The sequence below is a fragment of the Tympanuchus pallidicinctus genome, unplaced genomic scaffold (genome assembly GCF_026119805.1).
Source record: "Tympanuchus pallidicinctus isolate F22 unplaced genomic scaffold, pur_lepc_1.0 scaffold18, whole genome shotgun sequence".
In the NCBI taxonomy this organism is placed as follows: domain Eukaryota; kingdom Metazoa; phylum Chordata; class Aves; order Galliformes; family Phasianidae; genus Tympanuchus; species Tympanuchus pallidicinctus.
Window position 1 is genome coordinate 3,123,107 of NW_026294699.1, and position 25,323 is coordinate 3,148,429.

The window sequence follows — 25,323 nt, forward strand, 5'->3', positions numbered from 1 at the left end:
CCATCCCCAGCTGCTAGCACTGCTGCCATGGGAGGCACCTCCCAGCCCTCTGGACATCCCTATGGGAACCCACCGCTTCTCCTCATCACATAGAGCTGCTTCAGGAAACAAAGCACAGAAGCAGCCCGGCACGAGCTGGAGGTAGCGAGGGCAGGGCCAGGAGTGCTCAGCCCCAGTGCCTGGTGCACGCTGCTGCGCCTGGATGCTTTCCTCTGCTGCTCTGAACACTAGGCAGCCTTTGGAAAATGGCTTATGCCTCAACACGTAATATATTAAAGATAGGAGGCAGATGCTCTACCTGCCTGTCTGTGCATTTGTATGCTCTCAGGCGTTGTATCCAACAGCTCAGGTTGGGGTTCAGAAGCTCCAACAAACAGAGCCAGGAGAGCAATGGAGGTCCTGCTGTCTTTCAAGAGCTGAAGCTTGTGCTGATGAACAGTGCAGGGCAAGGAAGAGAGCGCTGGTGAGGAGGAGCTGCCACAGGAGCCGGCAGGATGGGCAGGAGTTCATCAAAGCAGAGTAATGCATATGAGGAAAAATCCACACAGCAGAGCTGCTCTCTCAGGAGGGACAGAGCGCTGCTTTGCAGCCCAGCACAGCCATAGCCACGTAGCAGAGCAGCACCAGCTCTACTATGGGGTGAGGATGCACTGTCACAAAATGGCTGCCAGCCCCTCACACTGACCACAGGCCTCTCACTGACACACCGGGCTCTGCCAGCCCCAGCCATGTCAGCAGCACTGCGGGAAGAGCCCAGGGTGCAGGAGCTGCATCTTCCCGGTGCTTTCCATCCCTCTGCTGCCTCTGCCTGGGACCACCAGCCCCAGGGCAATGGGTCCCACAGGGCCCACAGTGAGGGGACACCTCAAGGCACCCTGCAGGCCAAGCACGAGCTCCATCTCCCTAAAGCCAATCTTCTGTGCTTTAACTGGACTGAATCAGCACCACCTTAAGTGTTGCCATGGCAATGGCTGCCTAGAGAAGACATGTGATGGAGGTGCACATAGAATGGCAGAGCACGCTGAAGCAAAAGGACTCACGGCCAGGTCCCAGGGCTGCCCCACAGCCCTCCTGCCCCACCTCATGCCCTCCACACAGCAGCCACAAGTGGAGGCAGCCATTCCTCACCTCGAGTCCTGGGCCGGGGCAGCCGGGAGCCAGCAGGAAGCTGCTCTGTGATGGAGAGCTGCAGGGTCCAGTACTGGGCACAGCCTGGCCCCACAGCCTGCAGCTGCAGCACTGGAGCTCTGCTCACACTGTCCCAGCTGTCACCACTGCCCCTGGTGACCTAAAACACGGTTGGCAGTTCCATTGTGCCAACCTGCAGCTGATCCCTGTGAGGCGGCGATTTCGCATGTTGAGCTACTTCTGTGCACATATGGGAGGAAGAGGGAGCACAGAAGGAGCTTTGAGCAGGGTGGTGGCTTTCCATGCCCCAGAGGAGCAGAGCTATTAGACTCCTTCTCCCCCTGCCCAAGTGGGCTTTCCCCCTCCATCCAGCACAGCAGCTGGCCTTTGTGCTTCATTTCTGACTCCTCCTCAAGCTCGTGGCTGCTTTACAGGGAGCTTCACAAGGTGGATTAACTCCTAGGAGTGGAATCACAGAAAAAATGAGGCTGGAGGGACCTCTGGAGGTCTCCAGCCCATCCTCCTGCTCCAAGCAGAGCTGGCTGCAGCACTAGAACAGGTTTCTCAGGGCCTGGCGCTGTTGTTCGGAACATCTCAGACTCGGAGATGCTGCTGTCTCTCCATCTCTGTCCCTCCAACACAAAACTGCTGCTTTTGTTAGAGCTCCCAAAGTATTACTTAGCGTTTGAGCACAAGATGGGTCTGTTGAGAATTTACAAGTAAAATACTCATTTATTCATTAATTTAAATGGCTCAGTTGGTGGAGGAATGCAGCCTTAACCTCAAGCAAGTTCTCAGATCAGTGGCTATGATTTGCTTGGAACCACAAGTGAGACAGACAAAAATTCAAACGTGGTTTCAAAGCACCAGCCCTTGCTTGGGAAGGCAAAAGTGCAAAGCCTGGGCTCCTTGCTAGCTGAAGAACGCAGAATCCATTCAGCCATCACAACTGAGGCAGGATGATGCATGCCTCCAATCTCTTACCCACAGAACAGCTCCTAATGCACTTGTGCAGAGCTGGCGTTAGCCCTGCCCCAGTGGGACAGGAGCTCTCTCCTACATCTGGCTGAAAGCTCCCATTTCACCTGCCTCCTTCCTCCTTCCTAAGATGGCAAATCCTGCAGAACATGCATGCCTGATGAGAAGTGCTGAGGAACAGTCACCTCCAAGGACAGTGCTGGCAGCACTGCAGCTGGGCCAAAGATCTCCTTTGAGGAATATGGGCACCACAGGACTGCAAGATGTACCTAAAACCCAGGCTCAGGTAAGAAAGAGCTGATATCTGCCCCACCAGCCATCCCAAACACCCCCCCACCATCACAGAGCAGGGCTGAGATGCCAGGATGCAGCAGAGCCAACCACACAGCCACGGAACCAGCACGTTCCAGGGACAGAGCCACTGGCAGCAGCTTTGCTCAGAGCTGCATTAAAATGCATGAGCTGTGCTAGCCCTAATGATGAGCAGAGCTGTCAACGAAGAACTTGTCCCAGCTAATTATCTCTAATGAGGGCAGAATGTCAGGGTCCCTGGAGGAGCTGGGCAGCAGCTTCCCGCTTGGCTCAGTTGCAGGAGAGGGAGAAGTTAAGCAAATGTCATTGTGTTGGCCTAGCTAAGAAATCATTAATTAGGCAAATGTGACCTTCTGTGCAAGTTTGTTCTTGGGAATCTGGACTTGCCAGAGCTGGGACGTGCAAGCAGGCTGGAAACACCCCAGCTTCTGCCACCCAAGCTGTCCCCTGCAGTGCTGAGCCTCCTGCTCAAACGCAGTGCAGCCAGGGCCTGCATAGCCATGCCACACTCATCTGTTGGTTCGGATACAGGCTGAGATGGATCCAACACAATTCCAGGTCGTCCTTTCAGGGCACAATCTTCTCTCCTCTGCAGAACAGAACTGGGGACTGATCTAAGATGCACCACAGCTACATCCTGCAGCCCCTGCCACACACTAATGACCAGTGAATATCAGAGAAAAGTTTACTGATATTCTCAAGACGCATAATATTTCATTTTATACCAGGATCAAACTAAACAGCAATCAACTACTTGCACAGGCAGAACCACCACATCAAGTCAGTCTTACAAAAAAGCTTTTAGAGACCAGAGGACAGAAAACCTTTCTTCAGGCAACAAGGACAACTCCTCAGTGGAATTCAGGCTGCTGTAATCAGATGTTGATAACTGCAACATGCTCCCTGGCACGCTCATCGCATCGCCTCTTCCACACGTGTGGCTCACACAGAAGGCTCTCAGAACCCTGCAGCTTCATCTGTAGCAGGGAGTTCTGCTCTATGCATTTCTTTCCTTCTCCTTCTCAAGTGCCTGTTCTTTCAGCTGGTTGACGAGCTCCTCAGCATACACCTTGAAGAGTGGGACGGGGTCCTGCAACAAAGAGGAGATTAAGCTACTCTGAAAGCCTGAGCAGCAGCTGGTCTAAGATGAACGCCAGGAAGGTGCCCAACTGTACCAACCCTACTTTCACACATGTGCTATCAAACTGTGCATCGTTTATCCAGTCTGCAGCCTGGCAAGGGCAACAGAAAGCAGCCTGGGAAGTACAACACCCACAGTACTTCATCTGCGATCTCTGATGTTGGTGAGATTCATGAATGCCTCATTCAAGACAAGGGCCTTTTCCCCTGCATGCAGCTGGGTCCAGAGAGCCAGTGCTGTAGGAGTGCTGATGGTTACAACCAGTGCAAGATGGGCTGGGTTTGTTCAGTACATGAACAAAGCAACTCGCTATGCTACTCCTCTACCTACAACAGCTGTTCAGCTCTGTAAAGTGGCCTCAAAGATCACAGGCACCTGTGTGGGACATTCCTCAGCTTTTCTAGTTTTGCCCATCCATGCGAATCAGCAGCAGCTCCCAGGGGCCCCTTTCCTTCTCAAACCACCTGCCTCCCTTCTCCTGTTACCCCAGGTCAGGGCTGCTCTGAAGCATGTCAAAAGAACACGCTCTTTGAAGAAGCTGGAGCCCTACGCAGTGCAGGGCCCAGCACCCTCAACAGGAGGAAACAGGTCTTGGGGAAATGTCACCAAGAGACCCCAGCCCAGCCCAGCCAGGCCCACGCCTCAGCAGCAATCTGGTGTGCTCTCCTTGACATGCTGCTTCTAACAGAGCTGCTGTCACCAAAGGTCACAAAACCGAGTCAGCCCTGAACGTGCATCCAAGTTGTATTATAGAACAGAGCCAAAGGCAAAGATGTTTGCGTTGACAGGAAGAGAATCATCCCCACTACACATCCATCCCCTGACTTGAGGATAAGATCTTGCAAAGGATTTGAACACCATCTTTCGAGCTCCCAGATTTAACTGGGCTCAAACAGCTGCTCAGGAATTTTGGAGTGCTACTTCCTTTGACAAGAAGCTCTCAGGATGCTCAGATCAACTGCATGTGCAGCCTAGTGCAGCTAAGCTACCTCTGTGCTTGCAGGACAGCACTGCCTCAGAAACTCACCTTTTTTTCTAGCAGCCTCTGCTTTTCTATTGCTTCTTCTAAACTCAAGCCAACCCATTCAGCTTCCTCTTCTGGAATCACAAATTCCTGCAATAAAAACGGATGGTAGAGTGTCTTCCAGGAGAGTAACATGCAAATCCCCTCCAGACCCACTCACACAAATGACCCAGTAGGAACATTACCACAGATAAGCCTGAAACACTGTTCCTCTGCTCATTCCACTTCCTGCAGCCAAAGCCCTCTTCCCTTTTCTTCTTTTCCCTTTGCAAGCAAATACATCATCATGTAAACTGCTCTGCCTCTCTTCTGAACAGTTCAGTAACTGCTTCTCAGCACAATCCTACAGACTGTGGAAACCAGTGCTGTTTCTATGCCAGTGCCCATCATCACACAAAGTGAAGCAACGGCACCCAGGCAGACAGGGATCCCTGCCAAATTCCTGCCTGCTGTAGGCAGTGTGTGCTCCTACCAGCGCTTAGTGCTGGTTCACACCAAAAAGAGAGGTTTGTCTTGCTAACTGGTCAGTAAGAAAACTACAACAACCCACAGGGAGATAAGAAACAGCTGGCAAAGAAGTTTAGATCTTCTGCAGCCATGCTTATCACCCTGAACAGAGAAGAATGAGCTCGTTTGCACTGCAACACAGTGAACAACACAGCACCAGTGGGGATAAGCAGGAGACATCACTGCAGCACCAGAACAAGGACTGCAAGCAGCAGAGCCAGGACCACGGGCCCAATACACACCCGGTACTTGTCATAAATCGCCTCCCTCTTGGCCGGGTCATCAGGATGCAGCTTGGGATCCCTCCGTGCCAGTCGCAGCAGCATCGTTCGCTTCAAATCCATTCCCAACTTCGAGCACATATCTGCTTTTGGGGTCTGGGGAGAGAAAATAAATTACACTGACAGGCACAGCACAGGAGCTACAGAACACACAAGTGTGTCAGAGCGGGCAGAGCCGGCTGTGTGCCTGCAGGTCCCCAGGGCAGACACACGGGAGAGGAGTCCCTCAGCCACCCCCAGAGCCCAGCAGGTGCAGCTCTCGGTCCAGGGGCACAGAGGGCAGTCAGGGCCGACACGGGGCCTTGCCTTCAGGATGTAGAAGTCAAAGCCGTAGGCCTGGTCGATGAGGTCCAGCGTGCGCATGGTGACGGTGATGGTGAGCTTGGCGTCCAGGATCTCGCTGTAAAACTGCCGCTCGAACAGCTGCGGCTTCCAGATCTTCGGCACCCGCGCGGAGAGCTGCGGACAGGCGGGCAGGCGGTCAGAGCAGAGCCGAGCCCAGCGGGCAGCCCGAGGGTGGGGAGGAAGGGAGGCCTCACCTTATCATTGTTCGCGTAGCGGAAGCCGCGGATCCAGCCCTCGCCGCCCCACAGCCCCTCGTCAGCGGCACGCGGCAGGAACACGGGCACCGGCACGTCCTGCACGCGCTCCCGCTCCCCGGTGCGCGGGTTCCTCCGGTACCGCACGCCCAGCGGCCGCCAGTGCACCGGCGTGGGCTGCGTGTCGTCGTTCAGCTGCGCCAGGTAGTGCGCGGGCAGCCGCGCGCAGATCCCTTCCTGCAGCCGCAGCTTCGGCCACAGCCGCGGCGGGACCTTGTGCAGCGGCATCGCCGCTACCTTCCGCTTCCGGTCCCAGCGGCACTCGCGATCGGAAGTGGAGGGTGGGGCGGCTTTCCATTGGCTGGCGGGACGGCGCTGAGAGGGACGGGCCGACGGTGGCCGGCGAGGGTCGATTCGCGACCGCGTTCCTCACACCCCCTCCAGTACTCAGACGCCCCGCGCACAGTAAGAGCGCGATTCGAGCTTGCCCTCAAATACCATTACGTTTATTAAATTATAAAATCAGAAGCTTTAAAATTTACCGTATAAAATAATCACAGGTATGAACAGCGAAGGAAGAAAAAAACCAAAAAACAAAAACCACAAAACCAACAACCCAAAAAACCGACATCGGATTTCCTCCGACTTGACCCGAAATAAAGAAGGTAAAAGCCCTCCCGGCCAACGCGGCTCCAGCTCCGCACGCAGCGCGGTGCCGCACCACGGGCTGGAGGAGGATTATTGCTTCAGTCGGGCGGCGCAGCACGGCCGGGCGCGAGGCTGCGGGCACCCGGTGCGCACGGGGCGTGGACGGAACGCGCAGGGAAGGGGACCGGAGCCTTGTGTGTGTTAGTGAAACACAGTGGGATGGGGGGTGGCCCTGAGCACCTGCAGGCAGGCGCTGCGGAAGGCTGCATCGCCGCAGTCGCCGCACGGCTGAGGTTGGAGGCACCGCGGGGTCGCTCTGGCACAGCGCTGCCCCAGCAGAGCCGCCCAGAGCAGGGCGCAGCTCCAAGGAGGAGACGCCGCAGCCTCTGGGCAGCCTGCGCCAGGGCTCCGGCACAGCACGGCAGGGCAGCGCTGCCCGCTGGGCGGGGGGAACTGCTGTGCTCCGGGTCGTGCCCAGAGCCGTCGCTGAGAGGAGCCCGGCTGCGTCCTCTTTGTGCCCCCTTTTCGGGTATTTACGGGCAGGGATGAGATCCCCTGCGCCTGCCCCAGCTGCACAGCCCCAGCTCTCATCCTCTCCTCCTAGGAGAGGTGCTGCAGTCCTTTCGGCCTCTTGGTGGCTTGTTACTGGACTCTCTCCAGTACACCCAGAGCTCTGTTGTACTGGGAGACCCAGAACTGGATGCCACACTCCAGGCACAACCTCATCAATGCTGAGCAGAGGGCAATGATCGTTTCTCTGCACCTGCTGGTGCTACTCGCCTGATGAAGCCAAGAACTGTCAGCTTTCTTGGTGGCATGGACACACTGCTGACTGCTGTTCAACCCCCTGTCCACCAGGACCCCCAGGGGCCTTTCCAGCTGGGCACCCCCAGCATGTGCTGGTGCCTGGGGCTGTTCCTTCCCTGGTGCAAAGGCAGAGGCTGGATTAACAGGCAGATTAATTAGGCGAAGACTGGATTAATTGCAAGAAGTTAAAGTGCAGAGCTGAGCAGAATGCTGGCTGCTATTGAAAGCAAAGAAATAAATGTTTCCTATGAACTTGGAAGTGTTATCCTCTGTTACTAGCTCTTTCCTTCCCAAAGGATAGCTGGCTTTGCAGATCAGTTCTGAGCAGTACGCACACCAGACAGGAGCAACGCAGTGTGAACCTTCACCTTCCCCAATTAGAAAGATTAAATACCACACACGTGGTGTTTGATCCCAGAGTGGGAGGATATGCACCAATTACTGGGGCCACAGGTGTCTGGAAATTAGTCAGCTTGCAGAGAGCCAGACCACAGGCTGCAACAAAAACACACAGCATCTTCACTATCTTAACTCTAGTATAGAAAGGAGTCCTAATGTGCAGTCCTAAGCTGTTCTCCCTCAGCCATCCTCCATGGCTGGAATAAACAGGCAGGGAACCATGTATTTGAGCCCTTATCTATATAATAAGGATGGGCAAAGACTACTTTCCTAATTGCCAATTCTGTTTCTGGTCTTGCTTTCTTACATCTGAGTGCCCTCCAGTAAGGCTAAGGTGAGACAGATGAACCCAAAGTGACTAAAGCTACCTTGGGAGTTCATGGAGGTGGCCCTTGGAGGGACTGAGACGCTGCCAATGGCCTGGGAGCAGCTGTGACTGCAGCACTCTCAGCCTCTCAGCCCAACTGGCCAAGCTCAGGGGTGGCACAGCTCCAACGTGATGCTGTGTGCGAGCACAGGAAAGGTGCTGAGTGCAGCACACATTCAAAGCACACGTTAACAAACCTGCCATAAGACCATACTGTGCTCAGATGACTGCAGGACTGAAGCATGCTTTCAAACTGGAGCTGCTCTAGACCCTGAGTTCCAGCTCAGCACAGGTTGACCCCAACACAGATACAGAGTGAACTCTTGCTGTCCAAAGGTGCAGGAACTGGGAGTAGTGTAACTATTTTAACTTGCAAGTGAAGTGCCACAGCCCACCACCAACACGCTGAGTCCTGAGAGACACTGCCACCTATGTTAGCTGGGCAGAGCTGCTGCACCCACAAAAGAAAGGAAGACAGCAAAGGCCTGAACATGAAGAGAGGAAGGGGAACTGTAGAGTAGCCTAGCTCCTTCCAGATGTACTAAAAGGGACAAAAAAACCTCAGACTAAACTCGCACTGCTATGTGTTTCACAGTTCTGAGGCAGACACTTCTGATGCTCTTGCATATGCCCACAATTTTTTCACATTTTTGGCAAGTCTGATCCTGAAGTTAGGGCCCAAGTTCAGGTCTTGTTCATCCCCTCCAGAATCAGGACTAGGTAAGAGCAGCATCACCTGAGAGGCACCATCTAGAGAGGGGCTCTAGACTCACATAGCATACAGCAACCAAGGACCCAGGGCATGCTGAGATCAGCTCCCTCCCTTTTAGCACCAAGAGCACTCAAAAGCATCTACCTCTAGGTCAGGGGCAGAAGAAGTCTGTTCTTCTCTTGACAAAGCAAATTTTGATTGCAGGAGAGCAAGGGAAATCTCTGTCCCACAGACCTCTGCTAAGAGAGTGAATGCAGGGAAGAGTCCTGCAGCCTCTGGCTCCAGGGCAGCACGGGCTGAACCGAAGCCTTATTGATACAGTAGAGAGGGAAGATGGGTTGGCAATTTCCCCCAGGGCCATGGGGGAGGTGGTGGGCAGACTACTCCTTGATTTGGAACCACGAAGAGCCTGCCCCATCCCAGCAGAAAAGCGGAGGGGGCCTCAAACCTGCCTTCACAAGACAAGCCCACCGTCTTCATCTTTAAATCCAGTCTAGATATCTGTGCTGCCCCAGACAGTGAACGAGCATGTAAAATAGGCCAGTGCACTACAGAGGGGCAGCCCAGGCTGGCCTGGCAAAGAGCAACCTTACCAGCCCTTCACCTCTGGGACACGGAGCCAAGCAGTTCAGGTGACAGCGTAGAGCTCCTCACGGTCATTCTGGCAGATCTGGTAGCGACATGTGAGCTTCTGTGACCAGGCCCAGGGCTTCTTATGCTTGTCCCGAGGTGGAAGCAGGAAAGCAACACTGCCAGCCACCAGCACGTGCCAGATGCTGTGAGTGTAGTAATAGTTCTCATTGGTTTCCATGAACGCATATACTGAGATGGCGATGAAAGCCAAGGTGATCCCTGGGAGGAGGTAGAAAACCCATCGCTTCCACGAGGAGGGGTAGCAGTGCCTGCGCTTCACTCCGTGGTAAACCTGGAGGTGTGAAAGCACAGAATGTTTCACAGCAAGAGATACAGCTCTGGAAAAATTCAGTCTCCCTCCATCTTGGGCTCATGTGCAAGACCCCGCATCCAGATGTGGCACCAAAACCCAGCAGGCAGAGGGCAATGCTGATACCACAGTTCCCATCCAGGGCATAGGCAACAACCAACCATTCTGACATGACACTCTGGCCACCAGTGCGATCCGAAGTGGAGCTGCAGCTGCAGGGACCCATAAGCAGGGGATATTGGAAGGATGGGAGGTAAATTCCCTGCCCTGCACTCTGTCCACTAGGGTGTTTCAAGAAAATCAGGTCTGTGTTTGATGGGTTGGCATTTTCTCTGTCACCATTTTCTCTGGAGGGGATCAAAGGGCAGCAGGTTATCTGGCTGTCATTACTTACCCATGCTGAGATCATGATGATGAGGGCAAACAGGCAGGGACCCATCATGTTCCACACCCCTCTGCGATCCAGCTGCAGGGACATGGCGATTAGCAGTGACCCCAGGACAAAAAGAACCTATGAATGAGAGAACACCACTAACATCAGCAGCTTATCCTCTGCAGCTGCACGGCTGGCCATGCCAAAGGCCTAAGACAGGGAGAATTTTACTGCCTGGTTGGCCCAGTCCTGCGTGCATGCACGATTCAGGAGCACCGCCTTTAGAAGGAGAAACTAGAGGATCCACAAATCTTTCACCTCAGCCCCTTCAGGGCCCAGTGCCTACAAACAAGCATTCAGGTTCACAATGCAAGGTTCTAGGATAAAACAACACTGGGTTAAAAACTAGAGTGGCATTGGATCACAGTCTTGTTACTTAGACGGGCTACCTAGGGAACCTAGCAAACAGCAGAGGAGCTGCGGGAGCTGCTGCAGTGCTGTGTTACCGAAGTGCTGCCACAAGAGGGCACAGCATGGCCACCTGCGGCCGCGCCTGGCCCTGCAGTGCAAGGGTACCCACAATGAAATCCTGCACTCACGTATTTCAGAATTTTCTTCACCCGGGACATGCACAGAATCGTCACCCAGATGGACACCACAGAGCCCAAGAAGTCACAGTACTGCAGTGTGTCGTAGTCCATAATGCACATCACTGCGATGCCTGGCTGGTCACACGCATGGTAGAACTGGAAGAAAAGCAAAGGCTAACGTGAATCCAGCACCACCACACAGCTTTATGTAAAGAAGCAGAAGAATGGTAGCCAGGATCCCACCTGGCAGCATCCCCAGGAAGCTCCACTAAACCAGCACAGCATTGCAGAAGGCAGCTGAAGAGCAGCCATCAATCCGTACCCTCCCAGCGTTGTGCTGGGTTCCCACTTCAGTTCCCTGGAGTCTACTCCTAAATGGGAGCACCTGCAGCGTGGGTGGAACAACCCAGTGCCAATAACTCTTCATCCAAGCTCTGAAGGGGCGGGCCACGGCCATGGAGGTGCATGTCCAATGATCCTAGAAGGATCTTGTGGAGCTCCAGGATGGACTGCTCCACCAAAGCCTTCAGTCCAACGCAACAAGTATTGGACTCAATGCTCCCCAAATTCCTGATGCTAAGGGGGAACTGGCAGAGGGCCTGAGACAAGTTAATCCCTACCGTGGAGAAGAACATGGTGTAGGTGTAGACAGAGGCCTCCACCAGGTAGTACCGATAAACAGCAACCGCTATGGCTGGCAGGAACATGAGGTTACTCAGCGTGAGCAGGAGGGTGGCCAGGTTCTGTGCACCAACAGACTGGGCCTTGGTATCGTCTGTGCAGCTCCACCCGCTCCAACCTGCAGAGCAGAGAGGCCTGTGTGGATCTCATGCCCCACCTCGTAATCCTGCAGAATGCAGCGGAGCCTGGAAGACCTCAGAAGAAGGTGTTCTCACCCCAGAAATACCCCGAGCCTTGTCTCCACTACCCTAGAAGGCAGCACATCAGGAGGAGGAAGGACAAACAGCTGTGCCCCTCTGGGAGCCCATCAGACACCCAGCATCTGGGGCAGCTCGCAGACAGACTGCTGTTTCACTGAGGACCCCAACAGTGTTTACACTAAGCAGCTGACTTGTTTGGATGTTTGCAATTGCTGTCTAATGTGATCTGCTGCAGCAGCCCTGCTTGCTAATATGCTCTGTTAGCCACTTTAATTTTTTTAATTTTCTTTTTATTCAAGATTAGGATGCCCATGCCCTCCTTTTGGAGAAAGGTCAGGCACAGGGCAACCTGGGCACATGCAGGCACTCTGCAGTCATCAAGAAGAGTTAAGAGTAGAATCCATCCCATTACAGTGCCACGAGAAACAAACCCAGCAGCTCTGTCCCCTTCCCCCTGCTGTCCCTGCAGAGCCCACAGGAGGCTGCTCTCTTTCAGTTTATTTCTGGGTCATGAAAATTCAGCTGGGGCATTTTGCTCCAAGTGATTCAGCAGAAAGTTGTCCTCAGCCTGATTCCTCATTTCCCCTGGGATGCTGTATGCTTCCCAGAACATGGCACGCTTTGAGGAAATTAGGATGTCATTCTCTGTCACAATCCAAGCCTAGCAGCAGAACTGCAGAAGACAGCAAGGGCGTCCTGGATCAGGTCCAAAGCAACAGTGAACCACGTTTCACCTTGCCCTTCTGCTAAGAACAGATACAAGGATCCATCCAGGCACAGAACAGCTATCATCTTCCCTTAGCTAGTGACTCCTGCCCAGTTCTCTCATCTCATTATAATTAGCAGCTGACACAAATGTGCCTCCTCCAGGGGCACCTCTGAGCATAAGGGTTGGCTTGCATCGTGGCTCTTGGCATGAGACAGAGCAACGCAGCAAATCACAAAGATTGCCAGCCTGTCTCATCACATCCTGTACCAGGACACTACGTAATAAACTGCCCTGAGAGACGTAGGCTCTGATGCTGACACTTTCGGGCAGCCCTGCCAGCATCCTGATCTCTTTGGGGATGCTCAGAAGCACCTCTCAAGGCCACTGGGGACTCAAAGCTGGAAGTAAAACTATCATTCAGCTGAAAGTTGTCTTCAGCCTGATTTACTGTTCCCCATGTGGCGCTTCCCAGGATCTGACACTCCTCAGGGAAATCAGGACACTGCCCATAGAGGGCATTACTGGTACAGAGGGCACTTTGGGCAGGCACTGTGATTCCAGGTTGTTTGTGACAGCTGTGACAGTCCTGGCTCTGCTATTTAAACAACATGGAAGAATGTGGCCTTCCCTTGGGGGAAGATAGCAAGGCCTCATAGGAAAGAGCACTCACCAGCTTTACAGCTGCAGCCAGCATAGAGGTAGCCGTGTCTTCTCAGGAGGCTGCACTGTCCATACGGCCCACAGTCATTGAAGCAGGGGGTGAGGTATGCTATCACAGTCACTTTGGCTTCTGCGGTGTTACATTCACTGCAATGAAAACAGGCTGTTGGTACCCTGGACGTTCTGGGCACCCTTGTGCCACAGGAATACTCTGCTTGAGGGCTTCTGAAAGTTCCTGGCCTCACTGTGCCCTGCCATCAGGCTGCTCCCACTCACATGAGCTCTCTCTTATTTCAGCAGAGGGACCCTCACACCACAGCCAGCTGTGGATCTGCTTCACTGCTCCCAAGAGGAAAGGCTCCTTCTCTACCCAGACTGCCAACCCATGTACAGGCAGGCCTCAACTCTTCCACAGACTGCTGTAACAGTCTCAGATTCTCATGACCAGTCCTCAGAGCCATCAATTTCCAGCACCATTCTACAGAGCGTGCTTGGCTCCTTACACAGATGAATCACAGGAACACAAAATGCTTGACTATGAGAGCAACTGCGTGCATTTCAAAGACCCCTTGAGGAAGTAACAGCATTCTGATTTACAACACTGCTCTCTCCAATTTATCACCTCAACACGCATCTGGGAAAGCTCATCCAAGCAGACTCTGCCACCCACATGCAGTCAGCGTGAGACACAGCAGGTCACACCAGACAAGCTGCTTGAGGGCTTATCAGAGAGCAGCACTGCCACTCACCTCTCTCCTTCCTCTCTGTAGCCACTGCCTTACTGCTACCACATGTATTGAGCCTGCAGCAGAAGGCAGGACAGTGGGAGGCGTTTTGTTTTGTTTATGTGAGACAAGGACAGCAAGACCAGGAGGTACAGTGCTTTGCCTCAGCCTCAAGGCTGGATAACACACCAGACTCACCTCTGGCCCTTCGGGCAGATGAGCTGTAAGGAAAGGAACCAGTCATCTGTCTGTGGGTACAGGACAATCAGCATTGCTTCCGCAGAGGACGTGCTCAGACTCAGAGGGTAGCCCTGGAAGAAAGCTTGAAGAGAAGAGAGTGCTGTGATATGCCAGAACTTGGGGAGAAGGGCCAGCAGCAATCCTCGGCTGAGACCAGCTGCACAGAAATCTGATATTCCTACTGCTCCTTACTCCCATCCTCACAGAACACTGGGGTGTTGAAAGAACCTGCCTGGACAGCACAAGGCACATGGAACAGCCTGTTTGCTTTCCTCTGGGAAGGCCTCATTGTGGCCTTCCAATATTTGAAAGGAGCATATGAACAGGAGGGAGAATGGCTGCTTACATGGGTGGACAGTGATAGGACAAGGGGAAATGGTTTTAAACCGAGACAGGGGAGGTTTAGGGTAGATATTAGGGGGAAGTTTTCCACATGGAGGGTGGTGAGGCACTGGCACAGGTTGCCCAAGGAGGCTGTGGATGCCCCATCCCTGCAGGCATTCGAGGCCAGGCTGGATGTGGCTCTGGGCAGCCTGGGCTGCTGGTTGGCGACCTGCACACAGCAGGGGGTTGGAGCTGGATGAGCACTGTGGTTCTTTTCAACACAGGGCATTCTATGATATGATTCTATGATTCTTGTTCTCCAATGCAGAGTTCAGCTTCTCTGCATACCAGTAAGGTCCTGACTAGCCCTAAACCTGCTAAGAAGGCTGCAAGAGACTCAGTTGCTAACCACAGTTATGGTATAATTGATGAAGCCTGGCTCCTGGTTCCAGACTAGCATCTGCACCCTTATACTTCAGGGCATTTGCCAGAACTGAGTGATGACAGCTTTAGGAGAGCTTGGACCAAAATAATCTGCCTCAAAACATCACACAAAGGATTTGAGTCAGTTAGCACCTCCTAAAAGCAAAGGTCTAAAAGCTTAGTCCTGAGATTCTGTAGCTGAGCTGGTGGTGATTGTCAGTGGCTCTCATACCTGTGCTGCAGTTCTGCGTGGTATTGAGAGACAGCACCGGCGAAGCAGCACTCACACATGCAACCACAGTGGCATTGGCCTGGCTCAGCGACGTCTGTGCAAACAGAAAAATACCCCAATCAGAGCACCTCAGTGCCACCCCCACAACCTATTGATCTCTCATGCTGCTCACAATCTATGGGAGCAGCAGATGATAGTAAAACCTGCTGATCAAAGTCATCCGTCAATTCCCCAGCTCTTTCTGGGCCAACCTGCATTCACCTCTCCCTGCCCTGTCACTGCATTGTATTTTTTTGCTGAAAGGTACAGAGAAAATGTTTCCCAGGGAGACTGCATGGCTGGAAATGCCTCCCAGATGGAATATTTACACCAGCACATCACTTCAGCACAAATTCACGGTGGTAGAAATAGGAGGCAGATGGACATCAGGGCTGAGCTGTGCTCCAGCTCTCAGGAGGGCATTAACTAGCCTTTGCAACAAGCTTCCTGCACACGCTTTCAGAGAACTAATTTCTAAGTGCCAACAAAGGAGTCTGGGAATCAGTGACTCAGATAGGAAATCCCTGGGTTTCCCTATCAGTCTGCTCTCCTGGCAGCAATGCTCAAGGCTTCCACAGAGGAGATGAAAAGCAGCTGCATCTCCATTTCCTCTACCACCACGTTCCAGTGAGGAGGGGTATTTTGGAACTGGCAAGCAGTAAACGATGTAAATATCAAAAACAGGACAAGAGTGCTTTGCAACATCAAGAAAGAAAGGAAAACAGTCTCACTGGTACCTACAACCTCTCAAATTTACCCAGGAGCTGGAAGAGGGACAAGGACTGCAAAGAGAAGACAATCACACGAAGAAGCCTACTGCACCTTGTTAAGCAGGAGATTCACCACAAGGGAACCCCCGCTATCCATGCCACTGTTCAAGTTGAGAAGGAGGAGGGTTGGGGAGATGGAGTACACGGCTACGCTGGGACCATTCAGCAGCCTGTACCGCACAGACACCACGTCCAGGTCCTCACGAACAACAGGCTGACTTTGGAGGCAGAAGCCCCTCTGCTCAGAAGCGTTGCGCAAAGCCATTCCTGTAGATGCAGTGGGACTCCCAGCCTGGCTCTGGTTTAGGCTGCTGAAGTTAAGGAACGAACTGGTACTTCCCGGTCTACAATCTGTTAAGCAGAAAAAGGAAGAGGAATCAGCACAGTCAGGACTAGCAGCTCAATAGGGCCCCGGTAACTTCAGACCTTCATGTTATAGCACACACTGTGGGGTATTTCAGCTGGTTCAAGCACTTCGGAATTTGCTACAGACCCTGAAAGGCACCATCTGTGCCAGGGAGACCCTAGAATCCAAATGTGGGACACTGACAAAAGCCAGACAAACGGTACAGCGGGTGACAATATTCTGGAGCTGCTGAGAAACAGCTGGGAAGCAGAGGAACTGGAGAAGGGATAATAGATGCTATCATAACACATCAGTGTACCCAGCAGACAGGGAATATTCACTAGGCATTGACTGAGCACAGCATTTCACTGTCCCAAAACCAGAGGCTGCAAAAAAGGCTCTAGTTGTTTCTCAGCCCTGGGCATGCAAGGCTAGGCGAAAGAGATAAGCTAACTCAACACCAGCTACAGGCACAAAACACCAAGTTACAGTGACTGGAGCCAAACACGACAGTTAGATTTCACTGCTGGAGCCTACCCGTAGTTCCCAGAGACTTTAATGCCCCTCTCACACCTCAGCTGCCAGTGCCAGGCCCTAGTCAAAGAATTCTTTAAAAAACGCATCTAGCTGCTGAGCTCCAAGGTTCCAACCTCCAAACTGGGATCACTGTCATGTTACAGGACAACACAAAGGTGCCTATGACAGCCACAGGACCTTGTGACCTCCTGAGGCACGTGGAATTGTGACATGCCATTACAACCCAAATTACCCTAAGTAAACCTCCATGAGATGGATTTCTTTCTGAAGCCTGTTTGTGGCCAATAAACAGTCAACACACCAATGGAGGCTAGTGTAATTTCGAGCAGATGCACTCCCTGCCAGATTTTGAACTAGACACTGCTTTCTCAAGCATAACAGACACAAAATTCTCTCTAGTCTCTCCCCCACGTAGCTAGAGAAAATGGAAGCTCACCTGTGAAAGAAGCCAGCATCTCCAGTGACACACTGGCATTGGCAGTACCAAGACTCTCCACCATGATCTGCAACCACTTCTCCCAAGGGAGTGAATCCAGGCTTACACTGCAGCTCACATTCCCTGTGCAAGTGATGATCCTCTGGAAGGACTGTGGCAGTGTGATGGAGCCCAGCACCACCCGCACAGCGCATGCTTTCCGCTCACTTGTCACGCAGCTTCGAAGCTCAAACCACATTCTGGCAGTGTACTTGGGAACAAAAACCCTGCAGGAAGAGGAACCAGCAACTTGCACAATTTGTACTCTCAACAAAGGGCAGCCACAGCCCACCACAGAGTCCCAGTGGCTTTGTGACAAGAACTAGAATGCCCTGATTTGCACTGTGAATATCATTCTGAGGACAGGGGTCTCTAGGAGCTAACAAATTCCCATAGCCAAATCTTTAAGTCCACCTGCAAAGAGTCAGAGAAGGGCCCCCACGTGCGGTGCCTATACAGACCTCATCACCCTGCCACATGGAGCTGGTTAAAGGGCCTCGAGTTCCAATCCAGAATGGAAACAACAGTGGCTTACCCTAAGCAGCACCAGTGAGAAATCTGACCCTCCCACCTACAGCCCCAAGTGTTTCCAGCCGCTGCTCTCACTCACTTGACATGCAGTGGCTTAGCAGGTGAGACGATGGTTTGTGGCATGGCAACACCAGGCTCCAGAACAGGCATATCAGTGAGTCTAAGCACAAACATATCTGCCTGAAACATATAGGTGCATGGAGTGGAGAAACCCTGCAGGAGGGGAGAGCAGACCGGTCAGATGTGGCAAGACACACTGGACAGAGTATGTTGGCTGTACGAGATGTTCATCAGAGCCCTTACCTTCACTTCAATTCTGCCAGCGGCCTCAGGGAGATGTGCAGCAATGAACCAGTCTCCTGCAGCAGGGGTAGTGATGTTCACAAAGGTGGTGTTTTGCACAGTGCTGCTCAGAGTGATGCTGATGTTATAGGAGGGACGGACGGTTGCGTTTGCAGGAAAATGAGTGCCCAGTGGATTAATGACAGGAGGGGCTCCATAGCGAAAGTGCCTTCAAGAGAAACCAGAATCCAAATAAATGAAGGGATGTAAATACACACGCAAGATACACTGGAATACGAACTCATGAATAGACACCCAGGTTGGCCTGAGATCAGAGAGGGTGCAGGCTAGAAATAACCCACATTTTAAGTGGAGCACAGAGCCATCATCTTCATTCAGTGAGGACTGGCTGGCATTACCTTATCTTGGACTTATTCAGAGATTGATTTAACTTGGCTGCTTATTAAGATAAGGATTTACATCATTCCATCAAGCCTGAAAGCACATTTCCGTAACACTTACTTAGGTTAAGCTCCCATACAAAACTGCTTTTTCTTTTTTTTTTTTTTTTAAATAACCATCAGCAAATTCCCTGTATAGCCAGCTAGGCTAAACCGTCAATTAAGAGCTTTCTTTTTATAGCTAAGATCTGCATCTTCCCTATTTCCTCCCCTAAGGAGGGCAGACAGATTAAAACACACTCACCAAGGAAGATCTTTGTGACTGACTTCAGAACACAAGTGCTTTTGCTTTCAAGATAAGTATCTCAAAATTGGAAATACCAGAAAAGTAGGCAGCTATGTAATACAGGAGGCTTTTATTTAACCTTTCTGGGATGCAGAAAGCACAACTGCTTTGGATCCTCTCAAGCCCTTTGCAGTTCTGCCACATCCTCTGGTAACATGCACAGGATCCACCAGGTACAGAAAGGTCCAGGAACACCTTTGTTTCTGAAGAGCAACAGCAGCCTCACTGTGAAGCTCTCTCCAGTGTTTCTAAGGCCTCTCTAAGACACTGCATTTGATAGCTCCTTGATCCACTGGTAACATGAAATGCTCCAACATGTTAAAAACCACAGATGCAGTGCTAGTATAACATTAAGAAATGATGCTTGCTCCAACTGGTGAACGAATTCACAGCCTCCTGCAAACAAACAACTCTAATCGTGAGTGACAAGGACAAAGGAAAGATAAGAAAGACTGCATGTGCACACACTGGTGAGGGGACATACATACACTGTGACCTCCATGCTGGTGCACTCAGGTTCTTTCCCCCTGGATGCCTGCAGGAGCCAGCGAAGCAGCACGGTATCTTCTGGCACGTGGAAGTGGAAGACCTTGGCGTTCCCATACCAGCTGTAGAAGGACAGCCTCTGTGCACTCTGTGAGAAATACTCAGAGACGAACAGGGAGCCTGAAAGGGAGAGAGCACAGCAGCTGCTGGGGTGGCTGGGAGCGGGCTGCACTGCTACAGACACCCTTGGGAGCACACAAGAATTCTAAGGCCACTGGAGAGGAGCCCTTGTGTCCTTGATTTCTCAGCTCAGTTCCAACAGACATTTACTTGGTGATCTACTGAGGTCCCACGGAATGAGATTTGACCGAGTAGCAACGGCTGCACAGATCCACTGCAAAACTGTCACAGCCAGAGAGCACTAGAAGAGCCTTAGCCAGCTCCACAAAACATGGTGTAAAGATGACAGCAAGAGCTGTGTCTGGATCTGTTTCTGCTGAGCACTTGCGCTCACTGGCTAAGACACGTTCTGTACAACACACTGCCTCCCTGTACCACGCACTACAATGAAAATCCACTCGCTGCAAACACAACTTTGCTCTCAAAGATAAACCTTACAGACATTCCTACCTGGAAGCAAGGCTGCCGGAATAGCGACAGCAGCCCCAGCGTAAGGTCTGTGCAAAAGGACAACAGTGAAAAGTGCCGTAGGACTAACTAGAGCCTTCATCCATCCCTCTGCCCACGTGTGCCTACAGATCGCTCCCAGGCTGCAGATCACTCCACACACAGAACTACACTGCTGTCACTGTCAGCAAGAAATCAACCAGACCACAATCAGGGATAGAGAAGAAACGTAATATCAGGATTGGGTACAGGGCAAAACCGTACTAGGAATGGAGCCAAGGTCATTTTGTCCGTCAGCAAATGAGGTTCTTCCCAGTCAGCAAGGTGAAGAATTTGCCTTCATATCTCTACCCAGCCCTCCCTGATGCTCCTTGTCTACTGTGGAATTCTGTGAAATGGAGAGAAACTGTGGTAGCTCTCAGACTCAGAAGAACCATTTGATCAGAAAATAAAGCAGCAAGTGTTGTGTAGCTTGTCTTCAGCTCCTGCTGCTCAGGGTCATGTGGAAACACGCAGGACACAGCTGAGTTTCAGTGAAGTGCCAGAAAAAGTGGAAAAAAGCACTCCTCAGGCAAGAGCAGAACCTTGGGTTGTACTTCGTGCCAAGAGGAAACTAATCCGAGCAGGAAATACGATTCATGCCCCAGAGCAGGATGCATGCTGACCTGAACACACGGCACTGCAAAGAGACAGGAATAGTCATAATGGGTTTAATTTCTTGGCAAATTACCAAGCTAAAGCCTCCAGGCACATTGCAATCCCAACTGAGAAAGGAGGAAACAGGAAAGCAAGAAATACCAGCCACACAGCTTTCAATGCTGTCAAAGAATAAGTCAACAGGAGGATTTACTCTCCAAGGAAAAGGGTGCTAGCAGAACACCACAGCCACTGGCTGCCCCAGCTGATGTCCTGCATCAGAGCCCACCCAGGGCCACACGAGGGTACCTGAGTGAGCTGCACCCCAGCACAGGGCAGCACAAACTCCTCACAGAGCAAAGCACAGCACACGGGCAGTCCTTGCAGGGTTAGGTCATTCTCTGGGCCAGTAAAGAGCAGATATCACTGAAGGGACCCTTCAAGCAAATGCAGATGTGATGCCAGTGCAGTGTATGGGCTCCTACAGACAAGAGTGGAGGCAGGAAATCAGCTGTGCTCTCCTACAAACCCCGTCTTATTTCATGCATAGGAACTACAGAAGAGAGAAGCCTTTAATCAGCAGCTTTTTTGCACCCAGTAGCACTCTGCATACACACAGCGTATTCATTTCTGGACGTCCATGGTGACATTTGGGTGCCAGCACAAGCCAAGGGTAGACAAAGAGAGCAGTAAAGCCTGGACAGCCGTGGTCCTGCCCAAAGGTCACACTGGACAGCCTGATCGGGGATGAACTGTTCTGCCAGCACCCAACAAAACCTGCTTCTGCTCCCCAGCCACGCTCTGCACGGCCAACAGCACCCATCAGCAGCTCCTCACCTTCAAAGGGCCATAGAATAACTTATGAGGCTTTTTAGAGAGGAGTAGAGGGCTGGCAGGCTGCAAAATGAAGAAGTCAAACGTGGGTCATATTAAGGATGGGTCAGTTATACTCACTGAGGTGAGCAGCAGTTACAGCCCAAGGGAATGGCACAGACCCAGGCACAGCATGTGACAGCTGACAAGGTGAACACCTGAGCCTGCAGCGTGGACAAAGTTCAAAGGCACAGTTCTGCTTGGAGAGAACCTACCAGGGCTCCACTCACAGGCTTTGCTATGCTGGGCATCCAGGAAACAAGATGAATTGATTACCACTTCACCTTCAGCCTGGGTTGAGAAGGAAATGCTACATGCAGATAAAACAGATTATTAGAAGAGAAAAGCCAGAAAGACAGGTCATGTGCAAGTGAGGCATGTGCTCCTGCTGCCTGTTTGCATTGAGAGTGCATTCGAATATTGCTGTGCTCTGTATGTGCCTGCTTCTACCCTGTTCTGCACACTCTTCAGAAGCACAGCAACACCTGGGGAGTCAGACCTGACCGTCCAGAAATGCTCACAGCTCTTTGAACTGAACAAGGCAGTTGTGAAACCCCTATGGGAAAGGATGGAAACAACATAATCTGATACTGAACAACAGCTTCCTTCTAAAAGTTTCAAACAGATGATGCAAAAAGCAGAAAAGATTTTAAGAAAACAAACAAAACATGAGGAGAATCACAGATGCACAGAGGAGACACATTCTTTGAATTTCTGAATAAAGAACCACCTGCGACAGCTTGGATTTGTTCATCCAAAGATTATCTCACTCTACTTCCAGACATGTTCACTGCTGGTTTCAGAGCTCCCCATGAAAAGGACAAGGTCCCAGTTCCAGAGCAGATGCAAGTATCTCTCTGGGGCTTCAGAAGAGCCAGCACTTCACAAGCCAGCAGGCTCAACCCTGTGCAGAGCTTAGGTCAAGCAGCAGTTCTAAAGGGACACAGAGTGCAAGAAAACCCTCAGTACAGCGATACAAACTGTACTCAGCTACATCAATGTGCCTCAAGACAAGAGATGGCTGTGGCAGGTTTTTTCATGCTGTTTATAACGTAATCCATGTCAAAACCCCCATCTTTATCTATCCCAGGACTCTTTACTCCTCTCAGGAGGACCAGATCCTTAACAGCTCTCAGACCCAATGTGGCATTCCCTTGATCTGGCAGGATGACGCGGAGAAGAACCCAATATCACACCTTGAACACAGGGGAGGTTCCTGAGGGCAGGGAACCCACCGAGCAGGATGCCAGAGCAGGGCTGGCCTGGGGCAAAGCAACATCTCACCCTGGCGCCAGCAGCTCCCCGAGCAGGCTATTTGAAGCACAGCATGATAACCACTCTCAGCAGCTGATAACCACAGTTACATACACCTACCTCCACATCAGGGTGAAGAGAGCAAACAACCACACTTCTCCAGCACCACAATCAGCTGCTGGCTCTCCACTGGACAAGGCACAGCCCTTGAGAAGAACAGGTCCCCAGCAGAGCCCTGCCACGCACACAGCGGGAGCCCCGGGCTCACTGCCCCAAAGAGCAGCCCTTGCACCTCCAAAACCACTGCACCTGCTTCCAGCCCACTCAGAGCCTGCTTCTGCCCATCCACCCCAACACATCACCTGTGAAACAGAATAACCACCACACACAGAGGGGAAAATCTTAAGAGTCATAGGATGGCTTGGGTTGGAGAGGACCTTGAAGGATCATCTAGTTCCAACCCCTGCGCTGTGGGCTGGCTGCCCCTCACCAGATCAGGCTGTGCAGGGACCAGTGCCTGGTCCTCCGTGCATCCCAGGATGGTGCACCCACAGCTGTCTGGACAGCAGTGCCAGGGCCTCAGCACCTCTGAGTAAAGAACTTCTTCCTAAAATCTCACCTAAATCTCCGCCCTTTCAGTTTAAAGCCATTCTCCTATCACTATCAAGCCATGTAAAGTCAGTCTCTCTCTTGCTTACAAGCTCTCCTCAAGCACTGGGAGGCCACACTGAGGTTTCCCTGCAGCCTTCTCACCTCCGGGCAGAACAAACCCAGTTCTCAGCCTGTCTCCATAGGAGAGATGCTGCAGCCCTTCGATCCACCCAGGCTTGATCCCCAGTGTCTCCAGGAGGAACCAGCCTGGCCCAGAAGGCGCACAGCACTGCTCTGCTGAACACAGACGACAGTTCATACAGCATAAAGCTCAGCAGCTCCCAGCAGCTCCCGGCTCCGAGCTCAGGGATCTCAGCAGCCCTCACACTGTACTCCACACAGCTTTCTGCCCACTGTGAAGTAAGGCTCGGCCCTGCCGGACCTTCAGCGTGCCCCGAGGCCCATCCATCACACACATCCCAGCCGTGTCCCGCTGCCTGCACAGCCCGGGCTTCATCCTGCCCCAAGTGCCACACGCAGACCGCGTCCGCACCAGCGGGGCTCCCGGACCTCATTGCCGCGATGCCCCAATTAAACTTCGCCCTCTCCTCGTGCCACGATGCGGCCGCAGAGGGATGCGAGGCTCCATGGCCGGCGGCCTAGGGCCGGAGGCAGCGCGGCGGGGACCCAAACCGACCTTCGTGGCCGCGATCCGGGACAGGCATCGCCGACCCCGCGTCTCCCGGACGGACGGCTCCGGCCGGCCCCCCCAGCCCGCACTTACCGGCGCCGGTGCGGTTGCCGCGCCCCGCGGGCAGCGCCAGGAGCTGCAGCAGCGGCAGCAGCAGGCGCAGCGCCGGGCCGGCTCCCCGCGCCATGGCCGCCCGCGCTATCCCGGCATCGCCGCCCGCCGCCCGCCCCACAGCGCCATCGCCACCGCCGCCGCCGCCGCCGCCGCCTCCCGCTTCCGCCGCCGCCGCCCCGCCCCGCTCCGCCCCCGGGACGGCCGGAGCTCAGCCGGTGCGCGGTGTTTCGCCGGCGGCTGGGAGGTCCGGGCCGTCAGGGAGCGCCGGGATGTATCTGGGAGCGGCCCTCGTGGTGGGACGGCGCTCGGGATGAGCTTTGGGGAGTCCTGGAGCCCTGACTGCGCCCCAGGGCCCGCGGGTAACACGGGGAACCCACGGACGCAGAGCTCACGCGGTCCTGGCGCGTCCCCCCGGCACCCTGGCGGCTCCCGAGACCCCAGGAGGGTGACGTGGGACGGGCTCACAGCCTCGGCATTGCTCCGAGCCTCTCCCGGAGTCCTCGAATGCTGCCCGCTCCCTGGTGCGGCCGCACGCGGGCCCGATGCTGGCTCACCTCCGGCCGCCCTCCCTGCGCTGCTCGGGGCTCGCAGCGGCGGCTGCCCCTGCCCTGCTCCTCTGCCCCGGGAACGGCAAAGCTGGGCAAACAAAGGGCTCGCAGCTCGCCAACATCTTCGGGTGCTGGGACGTGGCAAACCGCCCCCCCACCCTGTGACAGCTCTGCCTCTGTACCTCAGAGCCCCTGCAGTGACACCGGGAAGTACACATCAATCACAGTAATTGTTGCCCCAGCCGCTGTGTGCACAGGGAACGGGTTGCTCACCTCCTGCCAGTAACCTGTGTGTACCAAGGCTGAAAAAATCCCCTTTCCCCACAGGCTCACCCTGGCTCAATCGCACCTCAGAGCCTGTGCGCTCCTGAGGTCAGCGGCATCTTTTGTAGCCCATCCTGCACAGAGGAATTGTCCTATTGTCACAAGTAGGGTTGGCCTTCAAAGCGAGGACACGATCTCACTTTTGTTCTGCCTCAAAGAGAACGTCAAGAATTCCCGAGAATGTTTTTTTTTGTTTAATGAACCAACAGAAATTCTTTATCTTCCTTGTTTACCATTAAAACCCCTGCAAATCTCATGCAAGGGCTACATCTGCAGTTTGCTAATTGGTGTGGGTAAGAGTCTACTGGGGGTTTCACTGGAGTTTGTGATGATTTTTGCCTTGTTTTTCCCAGGCAGATAACCCAGCAGCAGTGATATCTGTGCTGCAAACATCCCCATCTGAAGGTATGATCTGGAAAAATAAGTAATGGTGACCTGTCCAAATTCAGTCCACGGAGCTTTAACAATGCTGACCCATGAATTTTGGTAAATACATTTCTACTATTAAA

The 25,323-nt window shown here is 53.0% G+C and overlaps 2 protein-coding genes across 5 annotated transcripts; both read right to left on the bottom strand.

Moving 5' to 3' along the window:
* Positions 1-3,089: 3,089 nt before the first annotated feature.
* On the bottom strand, positions 3,090-6,227 carry MRPL28 (mitochondrial ribosomal protein L28). The gene is made up of 5 exons (XM_052680382.1): positions 5,911-6,227; positions 5,678-5,830; positions 5,333-5,467; positions 4,587-4,673; positions 3,090-3,508 (listed from the first exon to the last, which is right to left on the bottom strand). Exons 1-5 carry the CDS (start codon positions 6,196-6,198, stop codon positions 3,416-3,418), a joined length of 756 nt encoding a protein of 251 aa, XP_052536342.1. The 5' UTR covers positions 6,199-6,227; the 3' UTR covers positions 3,090-3,415.
* Positions 6,228-6,394: 167 nt separating this feature from the next.
* PGAP6 (post-GPI attachment to proteins 6) lies at positions 6,395-24,049 on the bottom strand. Of its 4 annotated transcripts, none has more exons than XM_052680363.1 (13): positions 23,922-24,049; positions 19,159-19,336; positions 17,945-18,152; positions 17,721-17,854; positions 17,072-17,337; positions 15,805-16,103; positions 14,944-15,037; positions 13,923-14,046; positions 13,010-13,146; positions 11,370-11,548; positions 10,759-10,905; positions 10,181-10,297; positions 6,395-9,768 (listed from the first exon to the last, which is right to left on the bottom strand). In XM_052680363.1, exons 1-13 carry the CDS (start codon positions 24,013-24,015, stop codon positions 9,472-9,474), a joined length of 2,274 nt encoding a protein of 757 aa, XP_052536323.1. In that variant the 5' UTR covers positions 24,016-24,049; the 3' UTR covers positions 6,395-9,471. The 4 variants fall into 4 exon arrangements, with proteins under 4 accessions (XP_052536323.1, XP_052536325.1, XP_052536324.1 ...); XM_052680365.1 differs by having other exon boundaries at positions 19,155-19,336; positions 23,922-24,036; XM_052680364.1 differs by lacking the exon at positions 23,922-24,049 and adding an exon at positions 20,048-23,748 and having other exon boundaries at positions 19,155-19,336.
* Between the last annotated feature and the right edge of the window lie 1,274 nt (positions 24,050-25,323).

Excerpts from the sequence above, each read along its gene's own strand:
- PGAP6 (XM_052680363.1), bottom strand. The coding sequence starts at position 24,015 with ATGGCGCGGGGAGCCGGCCCGGCGCTGCGCCTGCTGCTGCCGCTGCTG. Across the intron at positions 10,906-11,369 it reads ACACCATGTTCTTCTCCACG|TTCTACCATGCGTGTGACCA; the intron begins GTAGGGATTAAC and ends CTTTTCTTCCAG. Across the intron at positions 10,298-10,758 it reads TGAAGAAAATTCTGAAATAC|GTTCTTTTTGTCCTGGGGTC; the intron begins GTGAGTGCAGGA and ends TCTCATTCATAG.
- MRPL28 (XM_052680382.1), bottom strand. The coding sequence starts at position 6,198 with ATGCCGCTGCACAAGGTCCCGCCGCGGCTGTGGCCGAAGCTGCGGCTG. Across the intron at positions 5,468-5,677 it reads TTGACTTCTACATCCTGAAG|ACCCCAAAAGCAGATATGTG; the intron begins GCAAGGCCCCGT and ends TTCTCTCCCCAG. Across the intron at positions 3,509-4,586 it reads AGAGGCTGCTAGAAAAAAAG|GACCCCGTCCCACTCTTCAA; the intron begins GTGAGTTTCTGA and ends TCTTTGTTGCAG.